Source organism: Physeter macrocephalus, unplaced genomic scaffold (assembly GCF_002837175.3).
Source record: "Physeter macrocephalus isolate SW-GA unplaced genomic scaffold, ASM283717v5 random_972, whole genome shotgun sequence".
Classification (NCBI taxonomy): Eukaryota; Metazoa; Chordata; class Mammalia; order Artiodactyla; family Physeteridae; genus Physeter; species Physeter macrocephalus.
The window spans coordinates 1-21046 of NW_021146943.1; the positions used below are offsets into that span (position 1 = coordinate 1).

At 46.4% G+C, this 21046-nt stretch overlaps 1 protein-coding gene across 2 annotated transcripts; it reads right to left on the reverse strand.

Annotated features, from left to right (window-relative positions):
- Positions 1 to 636: 636 nt before the first annotated feature.
- LOC114485561 (zinc finger protein 532) lies at positions 637 to 20375 on the reverse strand. 2 transcript variants are annotated; one of them, XR_003678970.2, is made up of 4 exons: positions 20260 to 20375; positions 10444 to 12806; positions 3726 to 3969; positions 782 to 864 (listed from the first exon to the last, which is right to left on the reverse strand). XR_003678970.2 is itself a non-coding variant. In XM_028487215.2 (3 exons), the coding sequence occupies exons 2-3, from the start codon at positions 12787 to 12789 to the stop codon at positions 652 to 654; spliced, it is 2559 nt and encodes an 852-aa protein (XP_028343016.1). In that variant the 5' UTR covers positions 12790 to 12806; positions 20260 to 20374; the 3' UTR covers positions 637 to 651. The 2 variants fall into 2 exon arrangements, 1 of the variants encoding a protein (XP_028343016.1); XM_028487215.2 differs by lacking the exon at positions 3726 to 3969 and having other exon boundaries at positions 637 to 864; positions 20260 to 20374.
- Between the last annotated feature and the right edge of the window lie 671 nt (positions 20376 to 21046).

Genomic DNA, 21046 nt, shown 5'->3' on the forward strand with positions numbered 1-21046 from the left:
ATACTAAACTAAAATTTAGATTTGTCAGATGTTGTAAAAGACTAAACTAACATTAGCCTTGTCAGATGTTGTAAAAGACACATCTGAGAATATTAGGGGGCAGTGAAAGGGGTCACGGTTAAGATGTGCAGAGATGAGGGAGAAGCCTGGACTCAGGTAATGGAGAAGAAGGAATAAAGGAAGGTGATCTGGGGTGGCAGGCTCTTCCACAACGAGCGGTGGTAGGAAAGGACACACACCCAATCCTTTAACGAGACAAGATAAAAGTGAGGGACCATCCATACCCTTTCTGTTTTGATGAGAGCAAGTATTCAGAGGTACAGAAATGCACTGCATTCTTGCAGGGCTTAAAATGCAGAGAGCCTGACAACAGAAGTATGCTAGAAAGGATGCCGAAAGTACAAAGGCTCTAACAGTCAATCACAGCCAAACCTTACCACCTGCACACTTTTGCTTGGAAGGATGGGCCCCACTGACCCTCGGCTTCGGGTGGACCAGAGTCAATACCACATTACAGGATTCACACAGATCAACTCGACTACAAATGAGCCAGGTTCCCAGAGGATCTGTTAATCGAGGCATCACTGTATGACCCTGAAAACGATGTGCACAGACCACTCAGAACCCTGTGCCCTCAGACGTGAATAAGCATTATTTGCACGGAAATGAACGATATACTGACCGAAAACCAACTCTCCGCGTGTAGTGCAGACAGTTCTTGGTGACGTGGGTCTGGAAGTGCACCGACCTGCAGATGGCCCCGCACTCGGGGCAGGTGTAGGGAGATTTGTGCTGGTGGATCCTCTGATGAGAGGCGTAACTGCACTGGTTAGGAAGCAGCATCTGGCAGACAGTGCAAGTCTTCTAAATAAACCAAAGGGGGAAACAGGGTTGGTCCTACGAAGTATTTTCTAATATGCAAAGAAGCTTGGTTAAACCTCGAAATAAGTATACAGCGGTCATTTCAAATACTACGATAACTGATTTCCAAAGAAAAAGCAAACTTAAAAGTCAAATGGTCAGTGTAAAGTGTCCCTGTAAAATACAAACAATATGTACTATGCAGTCATGCTCATCCCAAAGTACGATGTAGAGAGACTGTTAGCATTAGGTAGACTTCCAATTTTGTTACCTTTTTTTTTTTTTTAGTGTGAAGAAGAGGTATCCTTATAAAGTAAGCTAGTAAATCTACTTTAATGTATAATTAACTTTAAAATACAAGTTTATGGGCATCTATCTTGACAGTAGAGTTCCCACAACTCAAAAAAGTTTCTTCAAAATAATAAAAATTAATTAGTGGCTAATCCAGCTTTCTTTTCTTTCTTTAATTTTTTTCCCTTCAGTTATTTGAGATCTGAAATACAGGAATGCAAAAAGAATGGCCACAGCAATCAGTTGTTCTTTTTTGCACATGAATTGGTTTCTTAAGTGGATGAATTGACCATGATGATTTATGATTAAAACCAACGAACCAAGTTCAGATACATAAATTCAGATATTAAGTTGAAACTTCACAGAGCTTAAAATCTAATCACATATAAACTGAGACTGAAATCCTCTTTGGAAAGGGCTCTACACCATTAACTAACCAGGAAAAACTGAAACACGCTACATATTTTTCATCCCCTTAGATATAAGCACTAAACATGGCATATTTTTAAAACACAAAAAACTCAAAGTAAATCTAAATAGAGAACTCAGTTACTTCCATTCCAAAAATAAACCTAACATAGCAGAAGATAAAATGTGTGTGAATACTATCTGGACATTCGTGCAACAAGTATCTACTACTACCTTCTAAAATGTGTAACTTTTATTAAAGTCAGTTAAAGAAAGCCTCAAGATATAGACTCCAGCTAAAACTGAAACAATCTTTTGTACTGACAACAGAATTAAGACATTTTCAAAAGACTTTTTATTCTTTCAGCTATTGCATCAAACAAATTAAGGTTTAAACTTCTGAGGAACCTAAACTAAGAAAAGTCAGAAACTCACTTGAAAACTCTTTCTTGGTTCTCTCCTGAAAGGACTAAAATACAAACTTTATCCCATAAACTGTTTATTGCAGTCGCAAAATAAGAACATTACAGGCAGCTATGATGGGGTTAAGCATCATTTAAAAATAGCATTCCTTTTCTAATAACACATGTTCCAAAGGTTAAAACAAGCCACAGCAATGAAAACCAATCAACAGATGCATTAATTATAAGATCCTGGTGACATCTACATGATCACAGGTAGTCTGTTCCTTTGAATGAAGGTCTTCTATTCGCTTTTACCACACCGCCATTCATCCCAGGCAGTGAATGATAAATGTCTGTATTTCCACAGACATCTCAGAATGTCTTGCACTTACTTACTCAGGAATAAAACCAGTGTTTTCTACACTCAAGTCAAAACATTTTATGTTTATCATATGTATTGAGCCCATTCCACTCTAAGCCAAGTGGTGAACTAGGTCCTTTAAACAGATAAACTTCGATACATGACCTCATCTGATTCTCGTAATAACCTATGAAGTGGATAATATTATCTCTAGTTTACAGATGAGGAAATGAGGTTTAGAGAAGTTAAGAAACTTGCCAAGGCCTCACAGCTATGAGGTGGAAGAACCGGGATTTGAACTGGGCCCTGAATAATTAATTCCAAGGCCAAGGGAGGAGTAGGGTGGGGGGTCACAAGGAATAAACAAGCAAAAATGTGCCCCCCCACCTCGCCGCCCGGCAAATGCACGTGAAGGGCAGAGGACCGCTGTCAGGGCTACAGGCCACCCCCCATCCCACCTCCGCAGCTTCTCCTTCCCGGAGAGTGATGTGGTTCTACCACTTCTATTATAGGGAGGGACAGCAACAAAAACAAAACAGGAGATCTAAAAAGGAGACAGAGTATGTGCTCCCTAAAAGCTGAAGAGAAGTTTCACATGATCTCTCATCAAGACATGTTAACAAACACCCTTCACGATACACATAAAATTCACAATGAATTACTGAAACACGCTCCCCTACTGGATGCCTGTATGTTTGTAACACACGTAACTATAAAAATAGTTACGGACCGGTTGGTGGGTGAAAGGGCTCTGTTACTAGCAGGTCAACTAAAATAAGCATCAAAATTATTCAGGAAGAGGTTTTGTTAATTAAAGTGCTCTTTACGATACAAATGTCTGACTGCAAAGACTATGAAAAATGCTTTCGAGTAACAGGGTCACCTAATTACCAACATTTCAATAGCGACCTCTCTCGCACCAGTCCTTGGCGAGGGGACGCATTCCCTCGACACTGCGCTGTGCAGCGGGGCGCTCCTTGTGGCCGCGGGGCTCTGTGAGAGCCGGCGGCAGCCTCTGCCCCCCCACCCCCGTCCCCTCCACCACTGATGAGCTACAGGAATCTGCACGCGGCCACTTCCGTGGGCTGAGGGTCCTCACCCACTGGAGGCACAGAAGTACAGGCGAGGGTGGGAGCCAGAGTGGGCTACAGCCCCCAGTCACAATGCCTCCATATTGCTGAAATGGGAGAGCTCAGTCCCTGGGAAACCGCATCAGACTAAGCTCTAATCTTTAGCCCGTACACACAGATGCGCACGTGTCTGTGCACACACCCCGCGCTGACGCCCACGTTTCCGTTTCCCCGCTCCCCCTCATTCCATTTTGAGAGCAAGCAAGCTGTCTGGACTGCAGACGTCCTCTTCCTGGATACTTGTGTGCTAGCAATAGCTTTAGGGCTTACCTCACTGTTCTCCCTCCAGTTTTATCCACCGCCCCTGTTTTAGCTAATGTGTCCTCTCTGCTTCCTGAGACAACGGTGACGGATCTTCCCAGCACAGAGGAGCAGGTGCCATTGGCTTCTCTGGGGTGCTGGGAATTCACAGTAATGACATGCGTTCTCTGGACTGGGGGAAAGGCATTTGAGTACGGGGGCAGGCCAGGATTTCTCTGTGGTCTACAAGAATCCGACTGTCCTTTTTCCGTTACTTTAAATCAAAGAAACAAAAATGTATCTTAAAACTCTCTCTACTATACAAGTTGAGGCTACTTTCGACAGGATGAAGCAGTTTAACATGACAGTACCTGCCTTCTGAACAGAAAACGGTATAATAAAATGCACTTAAATAGTCTCATGTGTCTTTTGACAGTTTACTTATGTCATCTGAAAATGGAAAACGTTTGCAGTACTTAGGTAATAAGCGGCTAATTTCTGGTCTGGGGCAGACTCATTTGCTCAGAGAACTGCTACTTTTTTAAGTAAAATATTATTTTTCAATACTCAGGTAACATGAGAAAGCTGAAAATAAAGCTGAAAGGTAATCACACTCATACTTGACAGCTACCTGTATTGCACCCTTCTCTGCCCAATCCTGGCACAGAAAGTGAAGGCTAGGCCTCCCACGCAGGCTGTGAGGAAGGGGGAACGGGGTACACTGGGGCCCTGGTAAGGATTCAGAGAGCCCTAGGGCTCGGCACCCTCTTTGTATACAGGAGGAATTACCTGAGTAACAAGGAAAATAATTCTATGTGTTTCAACTCATGTTTCAGGGAGAAAAGTAGCAAGGGAAAAGATGAGGAAGGCTAGAGAAATGTGAGTCAATATAGCATCTACTTATGCTTAAATTTCAAACAGACCAAAAGCCTGTGACAGCATGAAACCCACTGATCCAGAGGTCAAAACACTGTCAACTTAACAGTCAGCCCACATGCTAAGTACACTGTTTCTGCCTCATTAACAGCAGTTTTGTAATTTTCTATCTACAGTATAATTACCAAATAATAATAATAATAATAATAAAAGTATACCAGTTTGTTTTCTGGCTCTCACTTTCACCCAATTTCACAATGAGAACACAGACAAAGCACTGCGTTTCAGATCTCAGTTAAATGGAAGTAACACAAAGCAAGCATTATAGCAGAAATAACTGTATATACCATTGTTCCCAGTGCTAGCTGTTGGTGCTGGTTTTGTCCTCAAATCATTCTGCACTAGAAATCCCTAATAAAAGTTGTCAGTGAAATGAGCAAGTTCACAGAAAGCAGTATGGCCCACACATATATACTGAGATGACAATCGCTCAAGAAGACAGATAAATTAAGAGCTGATAACATTAAAATATCAACTGGGACAGGACTGGCCTGACCAAAATTAATAGTAAACATTTAGGAGAGCAGGGCCAAAAACCAAGCTAATACTGGTGTTTGGGGTGGGCGCGGGAACTGAGGCGGCCCCATGGCCTCCAGAAGCAGCTGCTGGAGCAGAGTACGTCTAGAAATGAGACCTGGGGGAGGCTGCTCGGGATAATTTAATACACCTGGTATGTTCTACTAATGATGCCCATAAACTCCCTGAACCTAAACTGAATCAGCAACCTCCCAAAATAAGGACCGCTGCAGATAAGTCACCTGCACCTGCACCCTTGAAGCTAATCTGAGTGTAACCCCAGGGTCCGTTCTCAGAGGACTCCGATGGTCCCTGCAACTATTACCAGCATCACAAACTGGAAAGAATAACTAGCAATAAAGAAATCTTGCCTCAGGTTCTGAGTTGGCCACTGATTGGGCATTTGTCTCTTCAACTGTAAAATAAAAGAGTTGAGCAAAGGACCTATGACATCCTCTGATACCACGGCTGATACAGATTCTATGGGAAGAAAACTGATGTTACCAATTCGGAGGCTATAATACGCACTTCCAGTCTGTACTTGGCTAAGTTTAGTTGTGGTTTTACCAAGAGGTGAAGCAACAACATTCCAATAAGTTTAATTCTCTATTATTAAAACTACGGTTGTCAGCTCTTAACTCCTTCGTGGAGAGGAGGGAAACTTCTCCAGCCCCTCCACCCACTCCTTTTCTCAGTGTGCCCAAGGCAGGAATGATTAATGGGATAGGGTGGAACATAAACCGCCACCCAGGGCAGTTTGACCGGTGTTAGAAGTCGATGCCCATGCGCTCCATTTTTATCGTACCGCTTGGTTCGGTGCGGCTGGGAAGGGCATGATCCACCCCAAATGCTCCATCGCACCCCCCACTCCTCGTGGTTTGCTCCTCGGCAGGGTAAGCAGATGCAGGCAGGGCAGACTAACCTGGGCCCGAGCATGCCTGGGGTCCTGGCTTGGATTCAGGCTCGGGGCATGCAGGGTGAAGAGGGCTTCCAGCTAAACCACAGATTCCCACCCAGCTCTCCACAGAGACCTGCATGGGGGTTTGCTGAGCACAGGGCCAGCTAATGATAAAGCAGCACTCTGAGTCTCTGAGTCAATCATTACCTTGTATAGACTGTCCACAGAATATCTTTAAGAGAAGGAGTAACTGACAAGGCAGAATTCAGCAAATGCCACCAAAACCTTACTTTATCCCATGACATGCTGGCAAAACCTCCAGAGCCTCAACACGTATGTACGGGGTGACGGTGAGAGGAGGTTTTGCACAGACAGCCACAGCTGGTGTCAAAAGAAAAAGAAATCCTTTACCGGGTTCAAACAAGCACCCCTGGACCAACTTGGAAAAGGATCCTTTCAAACCATAAACAGGGGTAAAAATATAAATGGGGAGAAAATGAAAGCTAAAAAGAGAAGGGAGATGGTGCCTGCACTAAACCAAGCACACGAAAGGATTTATCCCTGAGAAAGGAAAACTTACGTTCCCACAAAAACCTGCAGACAAATGTTTGTGGCAGCTTTATTCATAATAGCCCCAAACTGGGAACAAACTAGTGACACATCCAACAACCTGGATGAACCTCCAGGGAATTACGCTGAGTGGAAAAAAGCCGGTCTCAAAGGCTACACACGGTATGACTCCATTTATATAACATTCCTGAAATGACAAGATTATAGAAAGGAGAAGAGATTAGTGGCTCCTAGGGGTTGAGAGGGAGGCAGGGCTGGGAGGGAGGGGACTGTGGCTCTAAAAAGGCAACATGAGGGTTCCTTATGGTCGTGGAAAGCTCTACGTATTGACAGCATCAGTGCCAACAGCCTGGATATGATACTGTTTAATAGTTTTGCAAGATGTTACCACTGGGGGAAACTGGGTAAAGGGTACACAGGATCCCTCTGTATTATTTCTGACCTGAATCTACAATTACCTCAAAATAAAAAGTTTAATTTGAAAATGGGATGATCTGAGAAGACTCAAGGCATTAATTAGCACAGAATACTTTCGGCATTATCACGTAAAATTTTTAAACTACCTTGGCAATTGTAAGTAGAAGGTGGGCAGGAGAAAGGAAGGGGGGAATGTCCCTGATGGGGGAAGGGAGGGAAGGAGGAAGGAATGTCCCCGCTGCCAGTGAACCGGCACGCCTTTCTCTAGGTCTGGTAAGCTCACATGTGGAAAGGCACGGAGCAAGGGCCCGTGGGCCTGTTCGTCTTGCCAGGGCCCTGAGGTCACACCCTTTAACCTCCAGAATCAACGCTAGCTGGGGTCCGTACAGGAAGCTGTTGTACGTGACTCTCTAAGCCTACGTGCAGACGTAGGGAAGCCCGGCCTGGGCAGACCTGAGAAGAGCCAGAAGAGAAAACGGGCAGCTGCGGGCCCGCGGCTGAGCCTGGAATGGTCCCCGCCCTCGGGCAGTGAGGCAGCCTGCTCTGGCTCAAGTTCACCCACGAGTCACCAGGAATGGGGAGGCCAACGGAGAAACAGAAAGAAGGCGCTCAGGCAAAGACTGATGCTTGAGGTGCCCTTAGATCTTCTTACAAAATTGAGAAGTTGAACTAAGTGTTGTAAGTGCCCTTGTCAGAGAGGAAACAGTTGTTTATACGGGTGGACTTTTTCCCCACACTTAAATTTAAGTTCACAAACTGTAAACCGGCCAGCGGTCGTGTGAATAGCAAACTGGAGAAGATGAAAGAAACGAAGAATTTTTCTCTTTTCTCTCCTGTCCTTCCTGTCTTCAGCCCCAGCCTCCCATCGCCATGGGTACCTGATGCCACGCCAGGGGCCGACCATAGGTGGGGACCACCCGAGCTCCCGCTACACGTGAGGCTAGGACAGCAGGAGCTGCACGGATGCCACGGGCCTCCTGGGCTGCAGGAGAGACTCGAGGACGGTGTTAAGGAGGCTGAAGAAGGGGCAGCCGCTCCGCACCCAGGGGCGCAGGCTGGGCGGCCGGGTGAGAGACCAGGCTGCCCCTGGGTGCACAGAGCCCCCCTGGCTGAGCCTGAGAAGAGTGGCGAGTTGTGGAGGGTATACCGTGGTGAAGGGCAGGGTTTCGGTGGAAGAAAGGGCAGTGGGGGGGGGGGGTGCCACGGGGTGTGCTGATGCTGCCAGCCAGGCGGTGGCTGGATCAGACGGCAGCTGAAGCCCACTCGACAGAAACGCTCTCCTCAGGTGGGCTGAGTGGACCCTAGCTCGGCAGAGTCAGAGGAAGGAACCAGAACGGGGTGACTGTCCTGCCTAGCGTTACCTGGCCCTGGAGTTAACATATGCTCCGCCCTGACTCATTCCTCAGTGCTCCAGGGGAAACGGGGGAGCTGCGCTACACACCTGTCCCAGCAAAATACAAAGAGTCAAGGCAAAGCAGCCACCCACACAAGAAGAGACGTCAATCTCTTCCCCTGAGGGAGAGCGCTTCCCTATTTGACCCTAGTTCGGCTGATGAGCCTAAATGGTTAACAGAACAAAAACGAGGGGAAAACAGGGAAGAAAGGGTCCCCAGGGGAACAGACATCTCTCGAGGCAGCTCCACATGCCAATACGGACCAGCACACGCGAGCCGGGACATACTCCACCACCTGCACAAGATACCAGCAGAACAGAGAGAACTACGGAAACGGCTTTTTCTTTTTCTTTTTTTTTTTTTACTGCATCCTTTTAAGACAGAAACAAAGACTGCCCCCTTTGATGAAGTGGTGACCAGGTAAGAGGAACCCAGACGGAACCCAAGCCCTGTCACCAGGACGCGCTTGGGGGGGCTGCATCTATCACTTCTTCTTGAACCAGCTTAGCCACCTGAGCACTTTACTGTCAGAGCCAATGAAACATGTTGACATCCAATGTTCTCGATGCAAGAATGTTCTCGAAACTCTTTATCGTCTCCATTTCCACCCAACTGAATGTCCAGAGGAAAAGTCACTGAGGTATTCTTGATCTTTTGTTCCCCAAACTCAAATCCTACAAAGAACTTAACTCAGCAGTTGCCCCTGGGGAACTGATCACGGTGACAGTACCAGACGTCTGAACCACAGCATAAAGCTCCTCGTCACAACATAGTGGAGGCAAATAAGGGAAGGATCAGTTTACCACTGGGTCTTCAAAAACAGAAGTTTGAGCCAGAGTATATCAGCTCAAACTAGCGCCCCTTCCAACATCACAAGTTTCCTGGTTTGCACAATAAATCATATGGTCTCTCTAGCTTGAATTAGTTTCATTCAACATGCCCGGTTACTTCCATATTATCTGTAAAACACATTTATCTACTGCCCAGAAGTTGCCTCACGGAGAGAAGCAAATGGCAGAGATAAAATCACTGACCCATGCGCACTGTGAAATACATCTCACCAACACCAACCTACACTTCACCACAAAAAACAAACCAAAAAATGCCACAAACAAGGGACTTCCCTGGTGGCACAGTGGTTAAGAATCCACCTGCCAAGGCAGAGGACACGGGTTCAATCCCTGGTTCGGGAAGATCCCACATGCCACAGAGCAACTAAGCCCGTGTGCCACCACTACTGAGCCTGCGCCCTAGAGCCCACGCGCCACAACTACCGAGCCCACACACCGCAACTACTGAAGCCCGCGCACTCTAGGGCCTGTGCTCCGCAAAAAGAGAAGCCACCGCAACGAAGAACCAACGCAGCCCAAAAAAGACAAAAAAAAAAAAAAAAAAAAAGCCACAAACAAACTCAAAGGTATTCTATTTAAATGGATGGGTTTTCCATTAGAAGCTTAAATTCACTGCAGTGGAGAATATTACTGAATATACCAGACCAACACCTTAAGTAAGCAGGCACGCCTGAAAAGTGGGTATCAACTGGGTGTGTTTAACTGTAAAAGACACTAATTATAAAACAACAACAGGAAAATTTTAAATCCCACAATGGTCGCTAATAAATGACTCAGGAAGACTGGTGACCTAGCCTGACTTGAACACTTAATCCAACGGGTCTACACTATCACTCGCTAGAGCTCAGACTTCCAACATAAATTCCAATCACCCAACAATTAAGAACTCCTTTACTTACCCTAAATCTAAGGTGCCATGACCCAACTAGTACACAGTTTCTAACTGTCTAAAAGAATCATTCAAAAAAACTGATTTTTAAATAAGATTCGTATTTCACCACTGCTCTATGAAAACAATCCTCTCTCACATGTGAGTGCGTACATAAATATACACACACATCCCCCCATTTAACTGAGCTCCCGCCCCTAAAATCAACGGCATGGCATAGAGCACTCATGTCTACAGATTCATCACCGAAAACACCAAAACGTAAATGATACTCTACTTGTCCACTTGTATCTGCAGCCTGCTGGAAATGAGTGGCCAGCGACGTCTCATCCTGGAAAACTTCATTACACTCCAAACATTTCAGACTATGCCTACAGAGCTTGGATGGATCTTCATCCAGAGGCATAGCTGGAATGATGGGTGTGCTGGAAGGGGCCGATATGACTGTCCCGGTTATGCCAGACTGAATTTTTGTTACAGTGTGTGTGCCGGCTCCCGAGGAGCTCGGGAGGGCGGAAGATGAAGCAGGAGTATTGCTTGATGGAGAAACGATCATCTGATCTGCTGGGACTGGCTTCAAGATCAAGTGTGAACACTGCATCACCACTCCCTTCTCCTTGTGCCCGCGGGCATGGGACAGGAGACTGCACTTGTTGTAAAAAACGAGGTTCTTGGTGCAGTGGTTGCACGTTACTTCGATGCGCACGCTGCGCCTGTCGTAGTGTTGGGTCAGGCTCTTCTCGAGGGCGAAAGAGTCCCCACACTCCAAGCACTTGTAGCCGCGGGTCGGTAACGTGATGCCCGCGTTCGCAGGAGGACTCAGGTTGGGGATGTAAACTGGGACTGGGTTGACACTGCTCAGCACCTTGTTGAAAGCTTCCACCACAGAACTCTGCAGGGAGGACACCACCTGGACCCGCGACACCTTCTTGGGTGGCTGTGAGGCCGCGGCATTGATTATTGCCTGCTTTATTTGCTGCTGAGGTTTGGTGAGCACCTGGCGGAGCTCGGAGGTGGCCTGGGCGCCCTGAGGCAGAAGGTTAAGGTTGGCAAGGTGCACAGTCTTTGGCACGAGTTTGGCGTTGGCCAAGCTGGAGGCCGGCACCACGACGGTTTGCTGCTGGATGGCGTTGGCGGCTTTAATGATGGCACTGCTGGCGCTCTGTACGGAAGCGGCAGATATGACCGTGGCTTTGACCGTCGTGTTGTTGGCGAGCTTCAAATTAATGACTTGAGACCCGGCCGTCTTCACGGCCGACACCGGGAGGAAGGCAGTCGCCACAGGCTTGATGGTGACCTGTTTGGGGGTCAGCTCGGCAGGGGCCACCGCGTTGGTAACGACCGCCGATTGCAGAGGCGCCCTGGGCGGGGAGGACAGGACGGCGGCCGAGGTCGGAGACGACAGCAGCGACGTCACGGACGCCACCATGGACCCCGTCTGCTCAGAAGGCTTTTTTCCGGCATCGAGATCGACTTCGGGCAACACCCTCGTCACTGTTCTCTTGATTTCCCCAGAAGACGTCTTGATGGTTTTTATGCGGACTTTGGGAATTGCTGGTGTTGACCCTGCAGGAGAGGATGGCGATCCCTTGCTACTGTTCTCACTGGAAATGCTCCTGGGACTATCCGGCTGCTTGAGGGCCGCTTTTTTTGTCCCATCGATGAGACTCTGGGATTCCGGAGACTTTTCAATGGCTCTAGGGCTATCGTTTACTTCTTTTGGTAACGGAGAGGACTCCCGGGAGTTGGTCACTGGTTCTTTAGAGGAGTCGGAAGCGGCCTTTTTAGCACTAAGAGCCGCAATTGCAGCGATGCAAGAAGACAGCTTGGAGGATGGCTTGGTCCTCAAGGGCACCACACCGCCGAGGGAGGCGTCATTCTTCTCCGAGCTCAGCTTGCCCTCGTGGACCCTGTTTTCAAGCACCTTTTCAGAGTTTTCCTTCAGCTTATCCTCCACTTTTCTGACTTTGAAAGGTTCATACACACTCAGATTTATAGAATTCGTTTCCGTTTCTCTCTTGACAACTTTGTTTTTCTCTAGATTGCCTGACGTAGAGACGCCAGCTTTGCTTAAGCCTTCTCCCCCGAGCGCCTTCAGTCTGTCATAGTCCTGCTGGGGAACCGACCCTGTCAACACGTTCGATCTGAAACCAGAGCGCATGTCCTCTTTGTCCGGGGGGTCGTCCACCTCTATCTTCTCATCGTCGTCAAACTCTTCAGCACTGGAGATGGGGCTGAACTGGCTGAAAGCGGAGTCTTTTAAGGTCACCTCTGAGGTAGGCACGTCTCCTTTCAAGGACTTCGATCCATCTTTACCGTAAGTGTCCAGCGAGGACGCCGAGAGAAACCCATTGTGCAGGCCGTTGCCGGTGGGATTGTGGCCGTCCTTCTCCGCGCCCTCGGAGGAGTCGATGTTCCGAACATTCTTCACGATCACGCTGACGCCGACGTCGGAGGAGGACGGTGTGTGGGAGTCGTCGTCCACGTGGGCGTTCTGCTTGATGTGGCTTTCCTGGTCATCGTGTCCAGACTCAATAGCTGCTTTGGGATCGACCATATCTGGGATGTCAAATGCTGCCAGGAGGTCATCAAAGTCTGGGGTCTTCATATCCCCCATGGTCATGAATTTGATCAGATGTTCTGTTAAACGAACAGAAAATAATTCCATCAGCAATGAACACGCAGATAAACATCCCTATGGGACTTACACGAACGGTGATGATGACCACGAAAGAGCGAGCTGCCAACTGCACTTATCGTAACGTCAGGACACCGAGCCAAAGTGAACAAGCATCCGGAAAACGGGTATAAAGCCCTGATGATTACAGCTTTGAAGTGATTCCTCCAAAATGCCGTGCTGCACTGCCAGCGTGGAGCCTCTCTAACAAGCTGATCAAAACTATAATAGCACGAAGAGCAGGTTCTGGGGTAACGACTAGAAAATGTTATTTATCATTGGAGTCACCTCACCATTTTCACAAAAAACTACTGCCAAACATATCTTGATCTTGACAGCATTTAATTCTACTGGCAAAATTATTGCTAACACAGTCACCGTCAGATTTGGGATATCACATTAAGAGCAAATATATTACAGGTAAAAACCCAATTACAGATTTCACTTCATCCACAGAGGTGAGCATCCCAAGCCAGCACAGGCTGTCTACTGCTAATAAAGTTCCATCCGAGATTTTCAAAAATCCCCCAGGAGCTCATTCCATCAGTTTTTACTTAATCTTAATTCCCTCCATTATGTTAGGGAAAAAAAAACACTCTCCAGGCAGAAAAGTGTAGTGTCCCTTCCATCTCCCTCCCTAGTCCAGTGGTTTCGCTGGTTAAGGGAACACACAGCTGTCTCCTAATCACTACTCAGCCAACACAGTCTTGCAAATGGCTGTGGCAGCTGAGAAAGGCCTTCCATGAAATTACTCCCAGCATGTGACAACATGGACCCAAGGACGTGACAGAGCCCGGGGGAGGAAGGCCCTCTCTTTGGCAGCCAGGCTAGATCAGGTGGACAACAGTCTACGAAGAAGTGCTTGCATTAATGTGCACAAAGCTGTGGATGGTAGGAGGATGGAGAGTTTTAGGAAAATGGACAGTCACAGCCGTTACTAAAGATGAAGGATATATAAATACACAGACTGCTTGGGGTCTTTACAAGGGGCCCTTCCACTGTAGGGGAGCTCTTCTTCCTCCCTGAACCCCCAGAGTACTCCATCTTATGATTCGATTATGCTCTGTATGTATTACAGTGTGTGTGTACTTGTCTCTTCTTACCTACTGGCCTGGTCAGCTGCCTGAAGACAGGCAATGTCCTACTTGCCTTTGTACCATAAATGCCAAATGACCAACAGGACACAAGTCGGGGACCAGAACACAGGACTTACAATAAGAACAGGCCTTGACCCTGCTCTGCCGACAACTCACTGCCTCTGAGACCCTCAGGAAGTAAGGGGATCTCTCCGGGCCTGTTCCTTCCTTCTGCTGTGGAGGCCAGCAGCCAGGAAGAGAAGGAAAGAAGGAAAGGGAAGGGGGAGAATGAAAAACTGGAAAGGGAAGGAGAGGGAGAGAAAGAAAGCAAAGGAGAAGAAGGGAAGAAGAGAGGGGAATCAAGCAACAATCAATGTCGGAAGAAACGAGGATCACAGCTGATCTTAGGCAACTTTCAATGGAAGAATCGGCCTAAGTGATTTGTAGACACTTAGACTCTTTCCTTGTCAATATTTACTACATCATTCCTCCTTTAAGTCTGCTTTAAATCACTGAGAAGTTGTCTTTCATATTTTACGAAAGTATTTAATGATTTTTTTCTTGTACAATCTGTAAAAAATCATGCATTCCTAATAAAAATAACTATATGAGGATCACAGTAGGATTTCTACTCAGGCAACAATAAACATACCCATGAAAATTCACTTTAACCATAAATCCATCATCAGCTGCTAAGACACCCTCAGCATATTCACCCACTCTGGGACACATCCAAACACTTCAAAGAATTTTGTTGGGAAAAACTACTGCTGAAGATGAAACAAACACTTATGGCTCAATAGGAGCTGAAGAATAAATCACTTTCCAGGGCTTCCCTGGTGGTACAGTGGTTAAGAATCCGCCTGCCAATGCAGGGGACACGGGTTCGAGCCCTGGTCGAGGAAGATCCCACATGCCACGGAGCAACTAAGCCCGTGTGCCACAACTACTGAGCCTGCGCGCCACAACTACTGAAGTCCACATGCCTAGAGCCCGTGCTCCACAACAAGAGAAGCCACCACGATGAGAAGCCCGCACACCGCAACGAAGAGTAGCCTCCGCTCCCCACAACTAGAGAAAGCCCGCGTGCAACGAAGACCCAAAGCAGCCAAAACTAAATAATTTTTTTAAGTGCATTAATAAAAAAAAGAGATAAAACAGAAAAAAATCATAAAAAAAAAAAAAGAATAAATCACTTTCCATGCACTTATGTCTCAGAAGTCACATGTACTTTTCTCTAGATGGTTTGCTTAGCCTAGAGAGAACACTCTGGGCCACTTTTCTCCCAGATGGGTGCCTGCAGGACCAGACAGGGAATAATGCACCCCCGGCATCAAAGTACAACACTTCTGAGCATATAATGACCTGAAAACATCTATATGAAGTCAAATCTAGCATGAAAGTTTTATATTATGATTTTCTTTTTTAAATGAAGCTGAAGTGTAAAATGTGGGCAATGAAAAATCCATCTGTCAGACAATATATCCACTTAAGAGTCCACCCACTTAGGAATAATCCCTGAATGTCACCAGTTTTATTTATTTATTTTTAAAATTTATTTATTTTATTTATTTATTTTTGGCCGCGTCGGGTCTTCGCTTCTGAGCGCGGGCTTTCTCTAGTTGCGGCGAGCGGGGGCTGCTCTTCGTTGCAGTGCACGGGCTTCTCATTGCAGTGGTTTCTCTTGTTGCGGAGCACGGGCTCCAGGCGTGCGGGGTTTCAGTAGCTGTGGCTCGTGGGCTTAGTCGCTCCGTGGCAAGTGAGATCTTCCCAGACCAGGGATTGAACCTGTGTCCCCTGCATTGGCAGGTGGATTCTTAACCGCTGCACCACCAGGGAAGTCCCTCACCAGCTTTATTTTTAAGCATCATACTGCCTTTATAAGTTGAATACTCACAATAAAACCACCATTAGCGAAGCATCCCTATGATCTCTCTTTACCAGCCGTGATGATCCCAGTTTGTAGATCACTTTTTAGAGAATTCAAAACATAGACTCATGAACCACCCCCAAAACCCCACTGGAGTCGAATGGGCCTGAAAGGTGGTTTTTTTAAGGCCACCACTTATCCAAAGCTGGGATCCAGGCTCTGGAGGTCCCCAGTGGTGGCTGGGCTCTGCCTAAATCCCTCAACCCTTTCTTTACAGCTACATGGGATTTATGTCATTTGCCCTCTCCTTATGATTTTGGTGAGCAAAAGACGGCATCCAGTTTCACAGCATTCATCCTAGAGGGCAGTCAGTTCAGGAACAAAAAGAACACAACAGAAAATTCAAACACTCAGTGGGTGGTAGGCCCAGAACACACAACCACAAGAAACGATAAAAGGGTCACCACGTGAAACACAACTTGCTAAGCGACGGGCAGTTCACATTGGCAGTGCAGCTGGCAGGCATTCTGATGAGTACCTGGAAGATTAATACATGATTCGTACTATCTCCCTCCTGTTTACACACAACAGGGGCCTGCCTGCTTTATGGACACACAGGTGCTCACACACAGGGCGGCGGCGGCGGCAGCAGCATTAAATCTTACAGTCAATGGTAGGATGTCGCCCACCACACTGCCGGTCTCTTTTCCTGTCTGCACAAGTAAAGCAGAGTGAAGGCTTCGAAAACCCCAGAGAGGAACCTCCACGGCTGCAAACCCCCCGAGGGGTCCAGAAGACATTTCTGATGCAGGAACAACTTTCTCTGTGGACATCTAGCCATACCTGCCGCCCCCACCCCCCTTCCTCTAAAAACGCCTAAGATGTATATACTTTCTCTTTAGGGAAGAAAATGAACCCAGATGAACTCTTTGGGGTGAAGTACTGGGACACTGTGGAGAGGTAAGAGTGAATTAGCAGCGGTTTAAAAACATATGAGTCAGCTCTCCTAGTTCACCCGAAAGAATCCTGACTATAAGGTGAAAATGCACAGCGGCATAACAGGCCAAGTGCAGCGGCCGCTGAAAGCACATCACGTCGTCTGAAACCCAAGACCATAGTGGCGGTGAGTTCACCTCTCCTGGGTTGTATAATCAATGTAATAAACACCACTGTCTGTAACTTCACACTTCTTTTTTGGTTTATAGAAATGTTTGTCATGCCCACAATCACACCGTCCTATTACCCTCACCCTTCCCACATTCTGGAAGGCAAGAGTGAATTTACCACTTGGGGGAAAAAATGCTTTAACTCCTGCTTCATTTCTCCATTCTATCAAGTACAGAGAGAAATGTTTATGTTTGAAAGTTTTCTTTACTTTTTTCACCCCAATTCCTAAGTACTGTTTTAAAAATAGACTCTTCTGCTTAAAAACATTACAAAGATAAATCTCAGTCTTCTCGTTTAAAAGATAAGATAAAAAGATCTCATTTTAGCTTCCCTTTCCCTCAACAGCTTGACTTTCAAACAGAATTAGTTTTAGTTATGGTAACAATGTCTTTCATCCCATTTAAACCCTGTTAAAAATACAGCTTCCTTCAAAGGCACTAACAGTCTTTTAACTTAAAACTAAACCCCCTATAAATAACGTATAATTCACTAACAGCAGTTGTGCTTAATGTATAAAAGTCCTTTCACCTTGAAAATGTCTGGGGGGGAATGCTAGGCCTGTTTATAAAAAAAGAAAATCAAAGAGCTCAAGACTGTCACATGGTCACTCTATTCCCTCCTATGCCACAGACAAAACACTTCCTTTCCTACCAAAGTCTCTTAAAATTATAGTAAGCTATTTCATCTTTGCTGGTAAAAGTCAAAAGTTATCAAATCAAAAGATAAACTTAAGAAAAACCCATTCACCCCTTAATCATACTTCTTATACTTTGCAATAAAAAACTGTTCTTCATGGAGCCATTTGTCAAGTTCCAACTAGAGGAAGACGGCATAGACGCTCCCAGTCGTCATGTAACCGCTGAACCCAACTGCAAATAAACCCCAGATACACGCCTGCAAAATGAATATGCAAAGGTCAATGTGACCGGTGACAACACAACACACCGGCTTCCCCATGTAAATGGAGAGACTAACATTTTCTTTAATGAAAATCAATAAACGCTAAGTCATAATAATCCTAAAGAAAAACAAATCAAAGATACAGATCGCCTCAACAGCATTATACAAACTTTTCAAAGAACAACTATGATAATCCAAGGTCTGTTATCCTTTTGCGGGACTATATTTGTCACTGTTTTCTGGCACTTATCTGGCCACTGAAGCCCTTTTCGAAGAAGTAATTCAACAGATTAATGAATCTAACTCACATTTCTAACCTTCTTTTCTTCAAATATGCAATGTTCTTATCATGTGTGTTTATATTATGCAATGCTTCACATTTAGTTTGTTCCTCATAGAAAATGACTTAGCACCCTCAGGTTTCTTGTCTTCAAAGAAATAAGCAGGGAGTGGGTTTCTCCCGGCCTCTACCTCCCAATCCCCGGCTTTCCCCTCACGCTAGTACACACACACCCTTGGCTCTTCCTTCTTCACCAATCCCTTTTCACCTTTCGCATTTTCAACACTCTCCATCATGACATCTCTTCAACCACAAAAGAGAAAAAGACATCACATCTCTTTTTCCCCAACTGACCACCTCCTTCTCCCTCAGTTCAATCTGAATTGCTTATCAGGGAAAAATATTTTCTCACTGCGATTCCATCCCAAACAGCAGGTTCAATTACACAAATCTGCTTCGTGCTTCTTTGCTCGCTCTTCCTAAACCAGCTGGGAACAGATGTCAGTTTTGTGGAGTTTAAAACAAAAAGCAGAAACAAAACACCTGATCGGCTACGTCTCTGCCTCAGTGCTGCTCCCTAGGGAAGGGTGGGGGACGGACAAGGAGACTGGGCCGCAAAAACTGGCAGACACTTAGGTCTCAAAAAAATAATAACTAAAAAAAAAAAAAAGTATACACACACACACACACACACACACACGAATGGCTACGTGCGTATAGCTTTGAGGGAAAAAATAAGCAATAATAAATGGAGCTATGGAATCTCTTAAATACATGCCAGTTGAAGGCCCCATACAAGTGCCAAAACACCAAAGAGAAGAGTTTATTTTATCTCCATCCTCCACACTAATCAGGCCCTGGGTGGATCTGGACCATAAGCCAGGGCACCATGCAGGTCGGAGGCTCCTCTCCAGCCACTGGGAAGAAATGTGACCCAGGAGCACAGAGCGCCCAGCCCCTCTCACCTTGGGCACTGGCGGGCGTTCCCCCCACCCCCTGCACACCACCTGCTGAGGCCCGAAGAACTTCACTTTCTAAACAGCCTCCACCGGTTTAGCTGCCCGTGTGTAAAAAGATAGTTTATACGTAAGGTGAAGAGGAAAGAATATAGGTTTTCATTCTGTATGAGTTAACAAGAAATTAGTTAATGCAGCTGCTATCATCCAGAACGGATATCTTCTTGTTTCACTGAATCCTGACGGTATCAGTACTGACATACAGATACTCTGGCCAAGGCCGTGTTTTCTTCTTCAGTTAATACCTAATATTCCTGATTTGAAAAACCACCGATGTGAAAGTTCAAACTGCTTCTGGAAACATAAACACAGAGGCACTTAATCAGGGCACAACCTTGGGAAAGACAAGAATATGTCCAGCCCCTGCCCGTCCCTGGGGCGATCCTTCACTTTCCCTCAAGGCTACACCTACCTACGAGCGCCTCCCCTTCCCTCCTCCACCCACCCTTCCTCCCACAGGAACAGAAGCACATGGTCCCTACAAACCTCAGCCTTTTCCAGAAGCTCGACTCACAGCTCTTGGCCTACTCCTTGCATCACTGCCCCCAACTCCAAGCACTCCCAGGTCAAAGGAAAGCTCTGCAGTAAAAAGCTCCTTTGCGTTTTCCCCATGGCTGTGCAGCTGCCCAGGGAACCTCTAGAGAGGACCGCAGCAAATCCCCGCCCCTCACGCCCCAGAGCATCCTCTGGGTCACTCTGCCCCACCACCCTCTCTTCTCCTTCTCATTAACTCCCACCCTGCCAGGGGACAGGGGCTGTTTCTAACCTTCCCCAGGTACCTACTCCACACCTCCTTCTTTCCACAGTCAGCTTCAAAGACAACAGGCAGGACCCCTCCCCACGGTCCGCCTGCCCTCAGACCCTGCCTGATCCCACACAGCTGGCCTTTCCAAGCTGGTCCTCACCGGGAGGTTGCTGCCCGCTCCGGGGCTTTTGGCCGCTCCTATTACCTCTACCTACCGGCTAAAGAGACGTCCCCCAGCCTCAACCTGGAGACCCTACCCTTGTGCACTGTCCATGGGCACGCTGCCTTCACAGTCAAGTTCTCGGTCGTCGGGGAGATCCTACACCGCCCAGCTCCTTCCCCACCCCTTGCTACCCACTCGCCTGAAACCACTGTTAAAATCCAGGCTGTAGGAGGAAACGTGGAGGTGACAGAACTGTCCTGTATCACAGCTGTGGGGCTGGATACACACGTCTATGTCTTTGTCAAAACCCGGAGAGTTTTACTGTGTGTAAACAAAAAAATAAAAGCAATCAGGAATGAGGAGAGGCCCAAAATAAGAGACCAAGTGTAACAAAGAACTAACTATATCACAAGCAAATGACATAACACCCAAGCTGAAGAGAGGGTAGGGAGGAAAAGAACCCACCCAAGTAACTTTGGAAAACAAAACCTTGACTGTATACGGTAAGGCTACAGAGAAAGGGAACTGTACACAAATAGTGTCCTCCACTTAGTTGAAAACTGCTGAAATTTGAGTAAAGTCTACAGTCTAGTTAGCATTATACCAATGATAATTTTTTAGTTTTGATTAATATGTTATAATTATACAAGGTGGCTAGGGAAAATTGGGTAAAGGGTACCTGGAAATTCTTTGTATTATGTCTGCAATTTTTCTAGAAGCTAAAATTATTCCAAAATAAAAAGTTAAATGAAAATGCACGTGTTCATTTAATAGTGTATAGCTACTAAATGAAATAAAGCTAGTGCCTCATAGCTAGAAAACACTCCAAAAACGGTCCATTCCCATTCTTTGTTGCCTTGTGCTGGTCCTCGTTGCCTGTGTCCTTTCTTCCTGCCACTGCCTTTCAGCAGAATTTCATTTCCCAGCCATCTTGTCCTCTCATGGACCCTGCAAGCACTGCTAGAAGCCCCTCGGGTTTCCCCTGA

Coding starts and splice junctions, on each gene's coding strand:
- LOC114485561 (XM_028487215.2), bottom strand. CDS start 12,789: ATGACCATGGGGGATATGAAGACCCCAGACTTTGATGACCTCCTGGCA. Junction 865..10,443: donor CTGCAGATACAAGTGGACAA/GTAGAGTATCAT, acceptor TGGTTTATTTAG/AAGACTTGCACTGTCTGCCA.